Here is a 21,567-nt window from a genome sequence, read left to right as displayed (position 1 = left end):
GTGGTAACAGTGTAACATTTTAATATACCAGGAGTCCCAAAAGAATATCAAGTGATTAACTGGGTTGTTGGGGAAAATCACGGCATATTTTTCTATGCAAAAATGCATAATGACTTTCCCAACAACCCAATAATTATATTAATTTTAATCACAATGCTGAAGAGATATATGTAGGGCCTCAAAAAAAAACGTTACTTGTGATTCACTGCAAACTAAATTTCACTGAGAGATGTTTAACCTGAAAATTGAAGGAAGAATCATATTAATATTGATGTTTATAGATTACAAACCACTTTCTTTTATGAAAGATTAGGAAAAAATTAGTAGATAGTAGAGCCAGAGGTTGTAAAGGAAGCCTAAAACAATAAACACTAAATTTCTTTGTCAAGTAAAAAAAAAAAAAAGCAACCCCCCAAAAAAAACTCCTACACTACAAACTTTTAATTTTATAAAAGCAAAAAGTAGCCCAACTGTTGCCCATTCACAATGATAAAAAAATTAAACAAAAACTCTGAACTTGCTTTGTAAAAATGGGTTTTATAACATTCTTAAATCCAGTTCATAATGTTACATGGAATTCAAAGTAGGGAAGACAGAATATTAAAGGATTTTACCTTTTCTGAGGAGATGGTTACATTTCATTTCAAGAGGATAAGTGAACAGTCCCTTAGCAATTTGTGTATTTTATTACCATTAAACAGGCAGCACATATGTTTCCTTTCTCTTTGAAATGTTGGGAATGTTATCCAGATATTGATATAAGCTTTATATTAAAGGACCTACTATGAAAACAGGCCTGCTTTAAATAGCTTGATAATTCTGGGGGTACTTACTGAAAGATTTCTTTAGCAAATACTGGTTTCTTGTATCAAAAAAAAAATCAGCAAGACAGTGTTTTAAAAAAATCTTAATTTACAATACATTGTAATCGCAGAAAACAGCCACATGTATCACAGACCAGCACAAGTAAAAGTATTTTCCAGATGTTTTATAAGACTTTGTATCTTCCTTTATTTGTTGGTTGGTATGAGTTTTGCTACAATAGAAAAGAAAGACAAATCATCACAATTTGTTAGGGTTATTTCCTTTACAAACATATGGGGGGGGTTGTTGTCCCACAACTTGGAACTATTCTTTCCTATAATCTTGTAAGCTCAACATCTTGTAGACCACTTTTTAAATCACTAGTAAAGATTTAAAACTATGTAAATGTTGATATTGCTATGTTGAGGAAGTAAAAAACAGCTTAATAATCATTTCAGTGTTTCCTTGATGGCTCTTTAACAATTGTTTTGAAAAATTTAATGCTAATGACATGCAAAATTCAATGTTCTTTCCCTATGACTCCTAGGCAAAATAGTATTAACCACTTGGTTTCAACATTATTTCTTTTCTCTTTGTATTTTCTGTACTTACAATACTTTAAATGTTTTCACCCTGCACTCCACCCCACCCCCCAAATATTGTGAATGAATATAAAAAAAAAACTGCTTAAAACCACATTCTTAAAGAAAGGGCAGTGGTCCAGGAGGTGGTGCTGTGGATAAAGCATCAGACTCTCAAGCATGAGGTCCTGAGTTCAATCCCTGGTAGTTCAATCCCACATGTACCAGAGTGATGTCTGGTTCTTTCTCTCTCTTCTCCTATCTTTCTCATTAATAAATAAATGAAATTTAAAAAAATAATAAAAAGTAAGGGCAGTTTCTTTTCAAAGGGTCTTATCCAAGTATATACACTGTAGGGAAAGTATCGACAAAAGGTTACTTTCTCCAAAACCAAATTAAATCACTGCCTATGTTTAAAAACATGGACAATAACTGTACAGCAAAAATATACAGAAATTGGAATTTTCATATACTACTAGAAGTAATGCATATTGGCTCAATCACTTTGGAAAATCATTTAGCAACTAATATATATCCATCCATAGTTATCAATTGCATGCAACATACATATCCAAAAGAAAACCATGTACACTGGAATGTCATTAAAAAGAAACCTCTTTTAAATGTAGTTAAAAAAACGAAAATATCCCCAAAATTCAACACATATATTAAATTATGTATGGGATATTCACACAGTGAAATACTATACAGTCAGTCAGAAAAGTAACCTGCAACAATACTAACTGATTTTAACAAAGTCAAGTTGAGTGAAAGATGCTAGAGTATATAATATAAATATTCTTTTTATATGGAGTTAAAAAAAAGTAATCTATAGGGAGTCGGGCAGTAGCGCAGAGGGTTAAGTGCACGTGGCACGAAGCGCAGGGACCGACATAAGGATCCCAGTTCCAGCCCCCGGCTCCCCACCTGCAGGGGAGTCGCTTCACAGGCGGTGAAGCAGGTCTGCAGGTGTCTATCTTTCTCTTCCCCTGTCTTCCCCATCTCTCTCCATTTCTCTCTGTCCTATCTAACAATGACGACAACAATAGTAACTACAGTAACAATAAAAACAACAAGGGCAACAAAAGGGGAAAAAAAGTAATCTATATTGGCAAAAATTATAATTCTGCTACACTGGGGAACATGAAAAGTGAAAAGAAGGCAACGCAGGGGATGGATTACAAAACCTGCAGGGACTACATCTGTATGGTTACTTGGAAAATTCAGTGAATCAAATATTTATGCATCCTGAACCTTTCTATATTTATATTACAGTTTAATGAAGCATTTATTAATACAAATAAAACCTTGAGGTTTCTCACTCACCAAACGAATCAGTTCTTCTTTTATGAGCCTGGTGATTTCTGCCTTTGCTTTCTGCACAGCCAGTTCATTGGCACCTAGAGAGAGAGAGTGGAAAACATTATTCATACTACTAGAGTTACACTAACTGCTTATCCAAGTCATGGAGGCCTGGTAGAGAGCACTGTGGGTAACTTTCAGGAACACTATATTGCCTGCCAAGATGGCTTTTCAATGTTTATGGAACAGCATGCACCTTACATAATGGCTGTTTATTATTCTGATTACTCTTAAGAGTCTCAAATATAACCACTAAGGTCAAATAACCTGTAGTGTTAAGTGTTTGGGTATTTTGATTATAAAGAGCAAAGAAAAGATGATGAACAATTTCTTCAAGGAGCCTGCAGGGGGGAAACTTCACGAGTGATGAAGCAGGGTGGCAGATGTCTCTCTGATTCTCCCTCCTTTCTCAAATTTGCTGTTTCTATCCAATAATAAATAATATAATAAAAATTATATGAAGAAAGAATGAGAAAACGTGAACATCATATATAATTTTCTTGTCTTATTTATCAAACAAACATCTACTGGTCAAGTCAGTAAATGTTACTGAATAGGATCTTATGAGTAAAGTCTTACAGACAAATGGAGAATAGCCATTAGGGAGGAGAGATAACATTAGCGAATACATCATATGTACAATGGGATAGACTAAGAAAGACATACTTAATTACTAGTGTAAAAGTAGTGTAGTTGAAAAAAAAAGGAAGATAGAAAAAAAAAGAAAAGAAAAAGACGAGACTGAAAAGCATAGCAAAATAGCCAGATAGACGAGGGAGGGTGGAAATACTCATCCATACAGTTATTAATTCAAAAAACGATGACTTCAGGTACTCCCCTCTCCCTGTCACAAAGCCAAAGTACTAAGAACCTACAAGTATGCTCAATGGTTAAAATTTTATTTTATATGGTCCGGGAGGTAGCGCAATGGTAAAGCTTTGGACTCTCAAGCATGAGTTCCTGATCCCTAGAAGCACATGTGCTAGAGTGATGTCTGGTTCTTTCTCTCTCCTCCTATCTGTCTCATGAATAAATAAAATCTTTAAAATTTTCTTTTTTTATTTTATGCTTCACAAGTGGTGAAGTAGGTCTGCGGGTGTCAATCTCTCTCCCTCTGTCTTCCCTTCCTCTCTCCATTTCTCTCTGTCCTAGCCAACAATGACAATATCAATAACAACAATAATAACTACAACAATAAAAAACAAGGGCAACAAAAAGGGAATATTTAAAACACTTATTTTATAAGAATTTATTCATACTCTCATGATCTTACAAACTATTAGCAAAAAAAAAAAAAAAGTTGTAGGGAAGTTGGGAGATAGCATAATGGTTCTGCAAAAGACTTTCATTTCTGAGGCTCTGAAGTCAAAGGTTCAATCCCCAGCATAAACCAGAGCTGAACAGTGCTCTGGTCTTTCTCTCTGTATCTCATTAAAATAAACAAAATATTTAAAAAATTGTTTTAGGGTTGGGAAGAGTGCAGTCATCAGAGCACACTTGTTACAATGTGCAAGGAACAGGGTTCAAGTCCCCAGTTTCCACATGCAGGGAGGAAGCTTCACAAGAGGTGAAGCAGTGCTATGAATCTTTCTCCCTATTTCTTCTCTCCCTCATGATTGTCTCCAATAAACAAGCAAATAAAAATATTAACAAAATAATACAATCAGTAGGTAGGAAATAGAGAGAGAGAAGCACCACTGCACCACTGATAAGTTTCCCCTGGCATTATGCATGGTGCTCGCAATATGTTACCAGGGGGCTGAAACCAGGTCCTGCATGATTATCAGAATAATTTTTTTAAATTTATTTTCCCTTTTGTTGCTCTTGGTTTTATTGTTGTTGTTACTGATGTCATCGTTGTTGGATAAGGCAGAGAGAAATGGAGAGAGATGGGGAAGACAGAGGTGGCAAAGACAGATAAGACACCTGCAGACCTGCCTCACCGCTTGTGAAGGACTTCCCTGCAGGTGGAGAGCTGGGGGCTTGAACCTAGATCCTTAAGCCAGTCCTTGCACTTCGCACCATGTGCACTTAACCAGCTGTGATACCACCTGACTTCCACCAGAATAATTTTTATTATTTACTTTAATAACATTTTTATTGTTATGGGGTAACTGCACAAGTGGTAGAGCAGGGCTGCAGGTATCCCTCTGTTTCTATCTCTAGCTCCTCTCAATTTCTCTCAGCCTCTATCCAATAAATAAAATATTAGAAGATAAAAATAAGGGGGCTGGGTGGTAGCACAATGAATTAAGCGAACAAGGCCCAAAGCGCAGGGACCAGCGCAAAGATCCTGGTTCTAGCCTCCAACTCCCCAACCTACAGTGGGAGAGTGGGGGTAGGTGTTACTTCACAAGCAGTGAAGCAGGTCTGCATGTGTCTATTTTTCTCTCTCCCCTGTCTTCCCCATCCTCTCTCAATTTCTCTGTCCTATCCAACAACAACAATAACAACAATAAGGACAACAAAAATTGGAAAAATGGAAAATCCACTGCCTCTAGGAGCAGTGGATTCGTAGTGCAAATTCTGAGACCCAGCTGTAACCCTGGAGGCAAAAATAAAATAAAAATTTAAATATTTATTTGTTTTCCTTTTTGTTGCCCTTGCTTCAATAAAAAATTTGTTATTTAATAGGACAGAAATAAGAGGGGAAGGAGAGGAAGAGAAAGAGAGACAACTACAGCACTACTACGTCACTGCTTATGAGCTTTCCTTCCTGTAAGTGGATTCTGAGGGCTTGAACCTGGGTCCCTGAGCATTGTAAAAATAACTTTCAAATACTACTTATTCCAATAAGCTTTCCCTGATTTCTCCAGGCAGACTTTTTTTTTCATGTGTTCATCCCATGAAAAAAAAAGAATTTTTCATTGAGGCAAAATAAGCAAATTTTTTCCTGACAAGCTGTGAACACTGAAGAGGAACACAACATTCTGTGTAGCATGCAAAGTCAGATGTAACAAGGAATATATTAGATCCAAGAGGACAACCAGATATTATAAGTACTAGTGGTAGATAAAACTATCCTCAGATTGCTATTAAGTTGATGTGCACATGGGGCAATCAGAGATAACATTAATATGAAAGGGAAAAAGAGACCAGAAGTTCAGAAGAAGTTGAGATTAGAGACTCATCATGGGGTCTGAAGGAAAACAGAGATGTCTAAGTAGACAGTACAGAACACACTGATAAGAGATAACTAGGAAGATTAAGTACTAGAAATGAAATGTCAGGGAAAAATGGAACTGGAGTTGCAAAGCAGAGAACTGCAGTTTATCAATTCTCTGTATGAAAACTGAAGGAAAAAAGCAATTCACAAGAAAAGGTAGTATTTTTCCTCTTAGTCTGATGCATAACTTTCTCAAACTCAACAGAGAAAGAAGAAAATGCAGTTTAACAACAACAAGAGGACGATGAATACAGCTGTAAAGTCATAGCAACATAACAAGTCTAATTTATGTCCTAAACCCCCACCACCAACAGCCACCAACCACAATTTAATGCAGGGTTGTGGATTTAGGTGCTGTAAATGGAAGAGAGTGAAAGTGAAGGCAAGAGTCGAATCAACTTAAAAGTTGGCAGTTAAACATACTTTTGGCATCAGCTGATGTAAAACTTTCTGTTGCTATTCTGTGATAGCTAGAACAGAGGGAACATGACACTCTTATCTAGACCCAAGTAAAAGAATAATATTCCTACTTTACATAGGGTCTGTCCATTTGGACCAGCTTAAAATATTCACTTATATAATAGCTTCTTTAGGTAATAGGTTACATATGTTTATAAGCTGTCATGAAAAAGAGGTATTTCCTTTCATTGGTCCTAAAACAACTCTGGCTGCTTTTAAGCGATTCTCCACTAGTAAAAAGAGAGGGTTGTGAACAGGCTATATAAATTACACAGGCTGGATAGGCACGAAAGCCTTTCCTGTTCTCTCCACTGCCTGGCAGGAGGCTTTGAGCTGCTGAACCACAGAGCCTCCAAGGAGCCAGGCAGTGGGGTCCCTCTAATTACAGAACAAGAAACAGATGACACCAAGCTCCTTCCAACACGTTTTCACCCTAGTAGTGCTCAGTTGACTTGGTCAGTTTTGAAAATTGAAAGTCCCTTTAAATATCTAATACTCTCTGAAAACCGTCAAAGCCTCTGATCGTCTAATTATCTAATTTTTTTTTTTTTTTTTTTTTAACCAGAGCGCTGCTCAGCTCTGGCTTATGGTGGTGCAAGGGATTGATTGAACCTGGGACTTTGGAGCCTCAGGCATGACAGTCTCTTTGCATACTATTATGCCATCTACCCCCACCCGATCAGTTAATTATCAACATCCAACTCCTACTCATTTCACTCAATTCTGGGGAGTCCTCAAGATTCATTTTGATAAGATTATCTTTTTACTAGGGAAAACACACGCATTATTTCCTGAGTATAAACTGAAAGTGAAGTGACCAAAACCATAGGAGGCTGGGAAAGTCAGCAAAAGCAACAGGATATACACAGTGGACATCTTACTTCACTCCTCTCTTCCTGTGTTCTGATAATTACATAAATGAAACTTTGATGCTATCAATTACATTATACCAAGCAAGCATAATTACCTTTGAAAAAATTACACAGAGGATTCTTACTCCAAAGCAAACAATCAGACTTCTGATTTACCTATCTATAAGGCAGGCATTTAAACTGCTGATTTTGCTTAAAGTACAATGGCCTTCAGTCTGAGACTAAAAGGCTTAATTTGTGTATACCAAAGTTCATCACCAGATTCTCTATCCTGTATGGCCTAATGAACACAGGAGAAGAGGAGGCTTGTCCAATTCCAAGAGCAGAAAGATGTCAGTGTAATTTTTGCTCCTGCAGATCTGAGTTCTAGGAACTCCAATTTTACCATCCAATAAGTAGTATCATAAAATGAACAAACATATTGAGTCACACTGACTGAGGGGAAAATCAGAAAGCAGAACCAATCTCACATGGAAGCAAGCCTGGTTTGTCATGTCACTGGAGTACTGAGAGAAGTTTCAGTGCTGGAATGTTTCTTTTCTTATATTTTTACCTACCTAAAGCAATGAAACACCATCAGTGACAACAAACCAAAAAAAAAAAAAAGCTACAGAACATAAAAGGGTGTCATATAAAAGCAAAACTTTAAATAGAAGACTCATTTTGTGAAAGTTAGTCATACAACAAAAATGCAATCCATCCAGTTCTGGACTCTAAGATTTCAAAATATGTACAGAGCCATCAAAAGAGGCCACCCAAATAATGTTCTTGTTTTCTCATCGGCACAATCGAGGTTTGAGTCGAGCCCTCATTACACTGAAGGGAAACCTCAGTGCTGTGGCATGTGTCTCCACCTTTTTTTCTTTTGGTAATATTTTGGATATATACAGAGAAATTGAGAGGGGAGATTATGAGGGTGAGAGACAGAGAGACCTGCAGCACTATTTCAACACTTGTGAAGTTTCCACCTTACAGGTGGGGGACCAGAGGCTTATACGCAGGTCCTTGCACATTGTAACGTGGACGCTTAACCAGGTGTGCCACCACCTGGCCCCATCTGCATCTTTTTATCTGGGGTAAGGGGAAAAGTTGCCCTGGAGATGTGATGCTTCTGTGACAACAAAAAATGAAAAACAAACAAAAAATTAACTAAAATTACGTATGGGAGAGTCAGGACATAGCTCAGGAAGGGGGGAGTCCTACACAGCAGTGGCTTGTTGTCTCTCCTTTTCTTTCTGTATGTCTCTCTCCCTACCTGCCTCTAAGTATACAAAAATAAAAAGCTGGGCCAGGGGAAGCTGCTTCATGGAACTGCACAAGTTATGAAGTCAACAGTTGACGTACCACTTATTTATTATTTATTTTTTTATAAATAAAAAAAGGAATTAGGAAAAAAGTGCTAATCTTACTGCATAATAATAATAGAGACAGTAACCAGAAAAATAGAAAGACTGCATTTGAATTTCAACTTTGTAACACAGAAGATTTAGTGGAGAAAGAGACACTAAGCACTGCTTCACTGCTCATGCGGCTCCGTATTTGCAGGGTGCTTCTGTGTGGTGGCCAGGGGATTGAGCCTGGGTCCTTGTCCATGGTAGTGTACACCCTACCAGGTAAGTTATCTAACCAACCCCCTAATTCTTTAAAAATTATTTTATTATCTTTATTTCTTTATTGGATAGAAACAGTTAGAAATGGAGATGGAAGAGATAGAGAGGGAGAGGCAGAGAGACACCTGCAACACTGCTTCACCACTTCCAAAGCTTTCCCCTTGCAGGTGGGGTCAATCCCCTAATTTGAAAAAATTATTTACTCATTATGGAAGAAAAATAGCAAGAACAACCAGAGCAGAAGTCTGCATATAGGGAGCTAGGAATCAAAGAAAGGGGTTAATTATAAAGCTGTGCACTCTACCACACTAAGCCACCCCCAAATTTGCACTAGTCATTTTTAATGGAAAATACTGTTAATATATATAAAATCAGAATAAAAGATTAAATGAAGACAATGGGATATATATTAATAATTATTACCTCTAGAATTGGGGAAACTAGGAAATTTTTTGTTGCCTATTAAAAAAAAAAAAGAATTTACGTATTTATTCATGATAAAGATAGGAGAGAGAGAAAGAACCAGACATCACTCTGGTTCATACGCTGCTGAGGATTGAACTCAGGACCTCATGGTTGAGAATCCAATTCTTTATCCATTACGCCACCTCTTGGACTACACTGTATGTTCCCCTTTTACAATTCACTGCCTTTAAAATTTACTATAATTGGGAGTCGGGCGGTAGCGCAGCGGGTTAAGCGCATGTGGTGCAGAGCGCAAGGACCTTCATAAGGATCCCGGTTCGAGCCCCCGGCTCCCCACCTACAGGGGAGTCGTTTCACAGGCAGTGAAGCAGGTCTGCAGGTGTCTTTCTCTCCCTCTCCACTCTCCATTTCTCTTTGTCCTATCCATCAATAACAACAATAATTACAACAATAAAAAATTACTATAATTTGCATTTGTCTTCATTAAGAAGAAAGCAGATATGCATTGTATATATAATTTATATATAAATTCCATGGACTATCCACATGTACTCCTTTAACTGGAGGAGAGGCAGGTCTCAATATATTGATTAAATAAAGCAATTTGTAAACAGGAAACTAGTTTTATGTGTTCCTAGAGATTTGTTCTATTGGGCCATGGGAGACAGTATAATGGTTATGCAAAAGACTTTCATGCCTGATGCTCCAAGGACTCAGGCTCAATTTCCAGCACCACCATAAACCAGAGATGGTTCTCTGGTCTCTCTCTATAGCTCTCATTCATTATAATAAAAGTACAGAAAAAGAGAGATGTTCTATTGCATTTAAAATTACCTTTAAAGTTACTGAAACTCTATTTACAAAGAAATATACAGGAAAATGAAAACTAATTTTGTGAATTTTACACAGTAATAATTATAAATAACTTTTTAAAAAAGATTTTATTTATTTATTAATGAGAAGGATGGGAGAGAGAGAGAAAGAACCAGACACTCTGGTACATGTGCTGCCAGGATTGAACTCAGGACCTCATGCTTGGAAGTCTAGTGCCTTAGCCACTGCGCCACCTCCTGGACCACTATAAATAACTTTTACCTGACAGCAAGTAGAAGCAGGTTGTTTTATCTGCTGGCTTTGTCCTTCTGAATACAGAAACTAAAACCCCTTTAAGTCTACCCTGAAGCTTTTTAAAATTGATTTTATTTTTGGATCCTATTCCATATTATAAGCTAGTTTTCTTAGTACATAACACACCGTCAATGCCAGATACTATACTTCACACAAGTAATTTGCCTCATTGCCATTGAGTAAAATAGTGAGAATAACATCAACAAAAATAACAGAACTACAAAAGACATTTCTATATAAAACTAGAAAATTATAAATAGCAAAAATGGCTAATCAGAACTATTTAGCAGGACTCTGAAAACTAAAGTAAACTTGGTTTAGCAACCAAGCAAACACAAAGGAAAACAAAAACAGCTGAATCTTGTAACAGGTCTTTCAATGTTTTAATTTACACTAAAGCGATTAAGTATTTCAGGCTAAGAAATAGAGGTGGATGGGATAAATACTGAATGGATGTTTCTCTTCTTGTAATCTTTATACATATGCAAAGATGTCACACAAAAACAATTTGGGGCCAACAATTAAAGGCAAAGTAACTAAAAAGTCATACTATGAGTATACTTTCAGTCATGTGAATTTTTTTTCTGGCTAGTTAATAATAATAATACAGAAACCCAAGAGGTGGCAACGTGGTAGAGCTCTGGACTTGGGAGCATGAAGTCCTAGGTTCAATTCCTGTCACCACATATGCAGCTGTGGCCTCTCTGTGTCTCTAACCCTATATAAGGAATAAAGTAAGCTTTTAAAAAAGTCCAATATAGGGGCCCAGGAGGTATCACTGTGGGTAAACTATTGGACCCTCAAGTATAAGATCCGATTTTGATCTCACTGGTCTTTCCAACAACGTTGGAGCCGATCAGGTACCAGAGAGAACAAAAAGGAGACAAATATTTAGAATAATAGGGTTATGAGTGGCTTGGAGGGGAACAGGGGACTGGACTTGGAAGAAAAAGGGAACAATTATGTACAATGTAGACAGATACTTGTAAGATGACAGTTAACCCATGTCAGCAACCTTGGGAGAACTGTGGTGGTTTGCAGTGGAGGGACTTGGGATCCAGAACTACAGTGATTGAAACTGTGGAATTATAACCCCGTTGAAATACTATCATAATATTATACATCAATACTGAATCACTAAAAACAAAAACAAACAGCGTTGGAACTAAATCATTCACTATAATAGTCATAAGTAATGTGGCTACTTAAAGTTAAAATAATAAGTTTCTCAGTCAGAGTAGTCATATTTAAGTGCTCCAAGGTCATCATAAAGTTCTAAAGGACAATGCTGTTCTTGAGAGATTAGGTAAAATATTACTGTCAAATATTATTTAATGTCCTGAAGACAAGTCATTAAATCTTAAGACTTATGGCCTGGGAGGTAGTGCAGTGGATAAAGCCTAGACTCTCAAGCATGAGGTTCTGAGTTCAATCCCGGCAGCACATGGCCCAGAATGATGTCTGGTTCTCTCTCTTTCCTCCTTTCTCATTAATAAATAAATTTTTTTAAAAAAAAATCTTACATCAAATTAAAAAGCTTCTGTACAGCAAAAGAAACTACTATCGAAACCAAGAGACCCCTCACAGAATGGGAGAAGATCTTTACATGCCACACATCAGACAAGAGTTTAATAACCAACATATATAAAGAGCTTGCCAAACTCAACAACAAGACAACAAATAACCCCATCCAAAAATGGGGAGAGGACTTGGACAGAATATTCACCACAGAAGAGATCCAAAAGGCTGAGAAACACATGAAAAAATGCTCCAAGTCTCTGACTGTTAGAGAAATGCAAATAAAGACAACAATGAGATATCACTTCACTCCTGTGAGAATGTCATACATCAGAAAAGGTAATAGCAGCAAATGCTGGAGAGGGTGTGGGGTCAAAGGAACCCTCCTACACTGCTGGTGGGAATGTCAATTGGTCCAACCTCTGTGGAGAACAGTCTGGAGAAATCTCAGAAGGCTAGAAATGGACCTACCCTATGACCCTGCAATTCCCCTCCTGGGGATATATCCTAAGGAATCCAACACATCCATCCAAAAAGATCTGTGTACACATATGTTCTTGGCAGCACAATTTGTAACAGCCAAAACCTGGAAACAACCCAGGTGTCCAACAACAGATGAGTGGCTAAGCAAGTTGTGGTATATATACACACCGTTTTCAGCTGATCTTGGATGGACCTTGAAAAATTCATGTTAAGTGAAATAAGTCAGAAACAGAAGGATGAATATGGGATTACCTCACCCTCAGGCCGAAGTTGAAAAACAAGATCAGAAAAGAAAACACACATAGAACCTGAAATGGAATTGGCATATTACACCAAAGTAAAAGACTCTAGGGTGAGTGGGTGGGGAGAATACAGGTCCATGAAGGATGATAAGAGGACTCAGTGGGGGTTGTATTGTTATATGGGAAACTGGGGAATGTTATGCATGTGCAAACTATTGTATTTACTGTTGAATGTAAAACATTAATTCCCCAATAAAGAAATAAAAAAAAATCTTAAGACTTAATTAGATGTATTATTAAAAAAATGTATCAGCTCTTTACCCTTTGCATCATTTACTAGGAATACAACATATGACAAAGTTACTATATTCACAGAACTTTAGTAGGGAAACCATAAATAAGTGGAAAATACTTTATTTATTTTAAATATTTTTATTTATTTATTCCCTTTTGTTGCCCTTGTTTTATTGTTGTAGTTATTATATTGATATCATTGTTGAATAGGACAGAGAGAAATGGAGAGAGGAGGGGAAGACACAGAGGGAAGAGAAAGACAGACACCTGCAGACCTGCTTCACCGCCTGCAGAGGAGTCGCTTCACAGGCGGTGAAGCAGGTCTGCAGGTGTCTATCTTTCTCTTCCCCTCTATGCCCCTCTCTGTCTTCCCCTCCTCTCTCCATTTCTCTCTGCCCTATCCAACAACGATATCAACAACAACAACAATAATAACTACAACAATAAAACAACAAGGGCACCAAAAGGGAATAAATATTTTTTAAAAATTAAAAATAAATAAATAAATAGAATAAATAGAAGCAAAATGTGTTTGGGGGCCAAGTATGTTACCATGCTCATGGACCAGAGTGCAGGACCCTGGTCCCCACCTACAGGGGAAGCTTCACAAGCTTCACAAGCATATAAGCAGAGAAACAGTGCTATAGTTCATGTTCTCTCTTTTTCTCTCTCCCTTCAATTTAAATGTTGCTATCCAATTGGAGCCAGGAACACAGCTCCGTGTTAAGAGTTCTTCACATGAGATCCACGGTTTGATCACTGGTGTGCTCTCTCAACAAAAGTGACATGTATGATTCAAAGCACTGATCTGGTGTCTGACCAGTTAAGCACTAGGTATGTAGACTCCGGGCTTAGGTGATTTATAGAATAAATATTTCAATAGCTTCAACAAATATTTAGCTCACTAAATAGATGAAATTGATCTGGCTGGCCTACACTTAGAAGCACTATTACAGCAATCTAGGAAATGACGCACTGGGTAGAACACTGGACATTAAAAGAGTAAGGTCCTGAGCTAATCACCAAGACTGAATGTGCTGTGAGTTATGCTCTGGTTCTCTTTCTCATTAATAAGTAAGTAAATCTTTAAAAAAAAATTTTTAAGACTACTTATAAAGATGTTCAGCTAAAATATAAATGAAGAGAGGTAGTTTGTCCTACTATACAGCAGGATAACACATTAGAAAAGAAGTGGAAAGTGACTTTGGAATTCATACTCTTAAATAATGTATTATTGGTTCCAGGACGTGGGGTAGCTAGTAAATAATGCATTACATATATCCTTAGATTGTTGGTTGTCCTTAGTTACTTTTTAAAATAGAGGCACATTTTATAGGTTTAATTTCAGAGGCAGTATTTGCTTATATAAACATTTACAAAAGAGACTAATAGAGTTGATTTACTTACTAAACTAAACTTTGGCTAGAATATTCCACTTACAGGGAGCATAAACAAATCAGGCCTTAAAATGCATGTTTTGAGAGTTATTCTGAAATATGACAGAACCAGCAAAAGTTAAATTCTAAACACATATCATTCTCTTTTGTGAATTCCTTAAGAAAACGGAAATCCTCAAATGACATATGAAACCCTTTCCCCTATGTAGGTATTTTCAAAGCTCTAGAAACAACCTCATATTCTAAATTTAATTTACCTATACCAACCTTTATTCAACCCACAATTGAATCAGAACCAAGAGTACATACTTTCAATTGCCAAGTAAATTTTCCGCTCTCCTTCCTTAGGTTCTTTGCCAGGTGGGAAATATGTTCCTCTGATTGTAATTGCAGCTTCAGAATATTCACTGATTCTCTGCAGAGCTTCCTTAGAGGTAACTTTCCACCTCGCAGTCTAAGAATGAGCAGAGGTAAATATCATTTCATAATAAAACAACACAAAAACCTATTGTACTAAGAATAGATTGGCTAACTATACTATGGCCAATATTAAAATTCTAATTAAATCACATCTACATCATGAATTCATTTAGATTCTAAAATAGCTAGACTAGAACATATTCTATTGTTTCCATCTAGATAAGAAATGATGGTAGCTATAGTTTCACTAGTTATCTTGTTAAAGGTGGCTATTAAAAAGTTCAGAAGTGTGGTCCAGGAGGTGTGTTGGTATGCTTCTAATTCTGCTTCTAAAAACCCCTTCTGTTTCATTGGTTTAATACCCCTGCTTAACACTGTATTCTATTTACATAACCACTGTATTCTATTTACATAACCACTGCAGGGCATTGGTTTAATCCCCACTGGTTCATGATGTATTTTTGCTCCGCCCCCTCTCCTTGTCATACCCTGATTTTCACCAGTCACTTTTCTCTCCACCTTCTCTACGGCACATCCTGTTCACACCCTACTTGGAAATTATATATAAGGACAGCATTGTTCGTTTTTAGTTTAGTTTTTTAGTTTAGCTTAGCTTGGTTTAGATTGTACTGCGTCCTGCATGAATAGAGATACTATGTACAACCCAGCCATGAGTCCCTGGTCATCTGTCTCCTGTCAGTGAAGCTCAGCCCGACAGAGATGGTGCTGTGATAACGCTTTGGACTCTCAAGCATGAGGTCCTGAGTTCGATCCCCGGCAGCACATGTGCCAGGATGATGTCTGGTTTTTTCTCTCTCCATCTATCTTTCTCATTAATAAATAAATAAAATAATAAAAAAAAAGTTCAGAAGTTGGGCGGTAGCGCAGTGGGTTAAGCACACATGGCAAGAAGCACAAGGGCCGGTCTAAGCATCCCAGTTTGAGCCCCTAGTTCCCCACCTGCAGGGGAGTCGCTTCACAGGCGATGAAGGTCTTCAGGTGTTTATCTTTCTCTCCCCCTCTGTCCTATCTGACAATGAAAACATCAATAACAATAACTAAAACAACAATCAAAAACAATAGGGGAGAGGGGGTCGGGCAGTAGCGCAGTGGGTTGAGCACACATGGCGCACGGACTGGCTAAGGATCCCAGTTCCAGCCCCTGGCCCCCCACCTGCGGGGGGGGGGTTTGCTTCACGGATGGTGAAGCAGATATGCACATGTCTGTCTTTCTCTTCCCCTCCTCTCTCCATTTCTCTCTGTCCTATCCAACAACGAATGACATCAACAATAATAACCACAACAAGGCTACAACAACAAGGGAAAAAAAGGGGGGAAATGGCCAGCAGGAGCAGGGGATTCATGGTGCAGGCACTGAGCCCCAGCAATAACCCTGGAGGCAAAAACAAAACAAAACAAAACAAAAAAACAGTGGTCTGGGAGGTGGCGCAGTGGATAAAACATTGGACTCTTAAACATCAGGTCTGAGTTCAATGCCCGGCAGCATATGTACTAGGATGATGCCTGATTCTTTCTCCTCCTATGTTTCTCATTAATAAATAAATAAATTTTTAAAATAAAATATAAAAAAAAAACAAGGGCAACAAAAGGGGGAAAAAAAGTTCAGAAGTGTCAATCCTTAAAAAAAAATGAGGTTTCGGGAGTCGGGTGGTAGTGCAGCAGGTTAAGCGCATATGGCGGAAAGTGCAAGGACGGAGGAAGAATCTCAGTTAGAGTCCCCAGCTCCCCACTTGCAAGTGAGTCGCTTCACAGGTGGTGAAGCAGGTCTGCAGGTGTCTTTCTCTCTTCCTCTCTGTCTTCCCCTCATCTCTCCATTTCTCTCTGTTCTATCCATTAACAACAATAACAACAACTAAATAATAAAACAACAAGGGCAATAAAAGGGAATAAATCAATACATATTAAAAAATTATTTTTTAAATGAGGTTTCTTTTCCTCCCTCCTAAAGATCTTAAAAAACTCAGACCTATCAGAAGCAACCAATAGCACAGCTATATACAAGATACTGGGTACTGTACAGCAAACCCTAACAAAAGGACTTTCCAAAGTTAACCCAATTACCAAATAATGTGATGATAACATTAACTATCCATTGTCTTTTTGAACCCTAAAACAGCAGGAACCTCACATCTCCACTATAGAGCCTCTACTTCCCCCAGTCCTGGAACCTATGGATAGGGCCTACTTTCCCGTATGCCTCTCCCAATCCATATCAGATAATATTGCATCTGCTGATCGCAACCTAGTCAACACAACGATTGCCACCTCAACATGCTTCAGCTCAGACTATGTCCAGAGACTTAACATGTGGAATGACAACCCTTCAGCTTCATTACTCAGGTGAGACCTTTCCTTTCATAGTATTCTCTAATTCCATCCCAGGTGGTTCACTTTCTAACAAAGTCCCAAAACCTAGATATACACCAGTTTCTGTGAGAGAGAGCATAAGTTCACACGTATCCATAAACTACTGCAAAATATATACCTGAAAGCAGAATTACACTAGAGTATGCAGTGAGTATCCCCCTAACACTTCCTCTCCACTATTCCAAGCTTTGGGTCCATGATTGCTCAACAATTTGTTTGGCTTTGTATGTTAACTCTCTTTTCAGTCACCAGGTTTCAGATGCCATCAGGATGCTGACCAGGCTTCCCTGGACTGAAGACCCCACCAATATGTTCTGGATGGAGCTCCGCCTCCCCAGAGACCTACCCTACTAGGGAAAGAGAGAGGCAGATTGGGAGTATGAACCAAACAGTCAACACCCATGTTCAGCGGGGAAGCAATTACAGAAGCCAGACCTTCCACCTTCTGCAACCCACAATGACCCTGGGTCCATGCTCCCAGAGGGATAGAGAATGGGAAAGCTATCAGGGGAGGGGGTTGGATATGGAGATTGGGTGGTGGTAATTGTGTGGAATTGTACCCCTCCTAACCTATGGATTTGTTAATTTATCCTTTCTTAAATAAATAAATAAATAAATACCTCAGACCTACAGGGACGCAGAGGTTACACAGGCTCCTAGGCTGAATATGAAGAGACATTGGCCCCAGAATAGATCAATGGGGGTTATAGCTAATGGTATTTATATATATACTTTTCCCATATTTGGGGGGCTACTCTCTTCTTTGGTCCACCTTTCTAGTCCAACTCTGACATCATCTCCCCAGACACTACCTTTACCCACCTGCATGTTAGCTTTTGGGATCAGGCAAAAATTAACAAAACAGTTACAGGCTCCTTGGAATACACCCAAAATAGACTAGCTTTTTTTCCAAAGTAGAGACCCGAAATCTCATTTGCTATATTCTTACCTTTAGGTTTCTGATTATTAAACAATTTTTAGGGGGCTGGGTGGTGGCACACTGGGTTAGGTGCACATAGTTATGAAGTGCAAAGCTCCCGGTTTGAGCCTCCCCCCCCAGCCCCACCTGCAGGGGAGGATGCTTCACAAGTAGTGAAGCAGGTCTGCAGATCTCTCTCCCTCTACACTCTAGATTTCTCTCTGTCCTACCCAATAAAAATGAAAAATGGTTGCCAGGAACAGTGCCGGCAACAAGTTCCATAAATAACCTAGGAGGAAAAAAAAAATTGTTCTGCTTTGTATCACAACAACCTGACATCCCTGGGCAGATGACCTCACCAATGTGTCCTGGAACCCCACCTCTCCAAAGCCCTGCTCCACTAGGAAAAAGATAGAAACAAGATGGGAGTATAGATCGACCTGCCAATGCCCACATCCAGCAGAGAAGCAATTATGGAAGCCAGAAGTCCCACATTATGCACCCCATAATGATCCTGATTCCATATTCCCAGATCAATAAAGAAAAGAGAACCTTCCAACAGAGGGGATGGCATACAGAGCTTTGGTGGTGGAAGTTGTATGGAATTGTACCCCTCTTATCCTATAATTCTGTCAATCATTATTAAGATAAATAAAAAAGCCAAGGAAATTGCTTTCTAGGTAGTATGACAGGCTTGTAAGTATGGGGATCTGAAATCAGATCCATGAAACTATATGTACCAGAGTGGTGCTCTGGCTCTCTCATTAGTCAGTAAGGGAGTAGTAACTAAACAAATAAATACCATTTTTTTCTAAAGAAAGGAAAGAAGTCTGTTCTACAATGAAAAAAAAAAAAAGATTTAAACTTGTGACTTGCCTGAGGGAAATCATTGATCTCTAATTCTTCCTCGTATCTCTTAAAAGATTCGTTTTGCCCACCATCTTGTCTCTCTTCTTCTTGTTTCTCCAAAGGCACGTAATTGAGCTTGGCATTGATTTTTTCAGCAAGTTGTTCTGCGATTGTTTTGGCAGATACAGTAGGAGCCAAAATGGTGCCACCTCGGAGAATTGCATTGGTGGCTTGTTGCATCACATCCTGCAGTTAAAGAAAACCTACAGTCAAATCTCCAAAGAGGGCAAAGACAAGATCAAGGATGTTATCAAAAATTGTACTCTAGGAAAAAAAAAAAATTGTACTCTAGAAAGCCATTAACTAAAAGCGTCTTTCCAATACAAAGGAAGACTCATCCATGCCTGCAAATTAGCAGTGTATTTTTTTTATAACTAATACATCTTCTTTACATTAATGAAAAAGGGGAATATTCAAGTCCACATTTTAAAAGTCTACAAAGCTATAGATGGCCTTAATAACAAAGATCTACTGGGTTGTTAGAAAACTTATGACCCATTCTTTTGTATTATAAATTTTACTGTCTGAATTCATTTAAGTTACAATAATTACATCACCTCTCTGGTTGTACTACAGAGCAGATAGTACTTTTCCGAACTGCTGCCCTGATATCATTGTGTAATTATTTGTTTCTACTTTTTATTAAAATATTTTTGTTATCTAATCTGAACAACTTTTGAAGACACCTGTGAGTCATATCTATTGTCAGTGGCTCCGACATTTTTTACTTGTCACACTTATTTCAAAATTAATTATTTTACAGAATTAATTTATCTTTCTACACTCATTCCCATTTCTCCTATCTTTCACTTTGGTCATGACATATTTTTGGAAAGAAAAACATGTCAAGAATTTTCCAAAAACCCAATATATATGTGTAATCACCAAAGTTTCACTGTTTTGGGCTTTTTCAGAAACCAAACAGGAGATATTTGAGAGGGGGCAGGCTGGCCCAGCCAATGGATGAGAACTTCCTTAAGTGTATTGTGGGCCAGGTTCAAACCTAGGTCAAGTGCATGACAAAACAGGTATATTACAAGGCCTATAACTCCTAAGAGTTTTTTTTTCCTTTTTTTTTCCCCCTTTTGTCTCAATTAAAATCTTTGTTCACAACCTTCACTGATCTCCTCCCTTTATAACTCAAGTCAACATTCAGTGAATTACAATGACTTATTTGAAATCATTACCAAAAAAAAAAAAAAAAATCTAAGGGTAATGTTACTAAGTGTCTAGCATGCATAGAATTCTTCTGTGGTCACCTGATTTACAAGCTTTTCTAATACAAATGAAAAGTTACAAATGTTATATTGTTATATTTCCCCAATAAAGTCACTAGCAATAATAGTTCCAGAGAATATTAGGTGCTACATCCTGTTCTCAGGAGAATATGGCTGAGTAAACACTTCATGAAAACAAAACGACTGGGCAGGGGAGACAGCATAATGCTTATGCAAACAGACTCTCATGCCTGAGGCTCCTAAATCCCAGGTTCAATCCCCACACCACCATAAGCCTGAGCTGAGCAGTGCTCTGGTGTTTCTCTCTCTCTCTCTCTCTCTCTCTCTCTCTCTCTGCGTCTCTCTCAAAAATAAGATAAAAAAGAAAGAAAGAAAAGAAAACAAAATGACTAAATGAAACAGATGCAGAATGAAACAGATGCAGACACCCACTCCACATGGCTGCCCCACTGAGTCAGTCAGTAAACTATTCTCTTACTTGGGATATTCCAGTATGGCACAACACATCTGAACTTATACAGACCACTAGATAAAGAGCAATGCAAATCCACAAGCGCTTAAAATCTCAAAATTACTGGTAAAAGTAACAATTCATTCTTAGGAAATGTCATGAAAAAGAGTTTTTTTTTTTTTTTGAGAGAGGAATTGAAAGCAAAGAGGGAAATAGAGAGGAAGAGACAATGAAACCTGCAGCACTGTTTCAGCATTAGTAAGGACTGGGGAGTTTGAATCCAGGTCCTTGTGCACAAAAATGTGGGCACTCCTCTGAGGGTGCCACCACACAGATCCATGGTATGAAATATTACCCACAGTTAAAACTACTTTTAACAAATACAAAAAACTCTCAAGAGAAAGATGATATGCAAAATAATTAATGTTTTCCATTTCAAATGCATTAGCCTGACTTATATAAATTGCTGTTTTTTCTTGTGAGCTACCCATAGACCCCACGCTACCCCACCCCCACCCCAAGAAAGAATTATTTTCCAGGCAGGGGTAGGACAGGGGTAGACAGCGAAATGGTTACACAAAGAGACTCTCATGCCTGAGGCTCCAAAGTCCCAGGTTCAAATCGCCACACCACTATAAGCCAGAACTGAGCAGTGCTCTGGTAAAAAATAATAATAATATTTCATTAAGGTTAGTAAGACCAACTACAGCATTATTTTACAAAACTACAAAGACTGATATAGTTAATGGTCTTCCAAATTGTACTAAGATCTTAACTTAAACATATTAGAGAAATCATCCAAATGTGCTAACTGAACAATTCTATATTTACAATTAGGTCAAATGTCTAAGGAAATATTTGGTTTATTTAAGCAAACATAATTCTTAAAAATCACCTAAA

The 21,567-nt window shown here is 37.9% G+C and overlaps 1 protein-coding gene across 1 annotated transcript in view; it reads right to left on the bottom strand.

Moving 5' to 3' along the window:
* Positions 1–517: 517 nt before the first annotated feature.
* DDX46 (DEAD-box helicase 46) overlaps positions 518–21,567 on the bottom strand; it is an 80,637-nt gene continuing 59,587 nt past the window's right edge. Inside the window, exons 19-22 of the mRNA XM_060171335.1 lie at positions 18,946–19,164; positions 14,652–14,796; positions 2,712–2,785; positions 518–1,036 (exon numbers count right to left, since the gene is read on the bottom strand). Coding sequence (XP_060027318.1) covers positions 989–1,036; positions 2,712–2,785; positions 14,652–14,796; positions 18,946–19,164 — 486 coding nt within the window. The 3' untranslated portion in view covers positions 518–988. The remainder of the gene's footprint in view (positions 1,037–2,711; positions 2,786–14,651; positions 14,797–18,945; positions 19,165–21,567) is intronic.

The sequence above is a fragment of the Erinaceus europaeus genome, chromosome 2 (assembly GCF_950295315.1).
Source record: "Erinaceus europaeus chromosome 2, mEriEur2.1, whole genome shotgun sequence".
NCBI classification, from domain to species: Eukaryota; Metazoa; Chordata; class Mammalia; order Eulipotyphla; family Erinaceidae; genus Erinaceus; species Erinaceus europaeus.
Note: the sequence above shows the minus strand (reverse complement) of the source record. Positions and strands in the feature narration are given on the sequence as shown.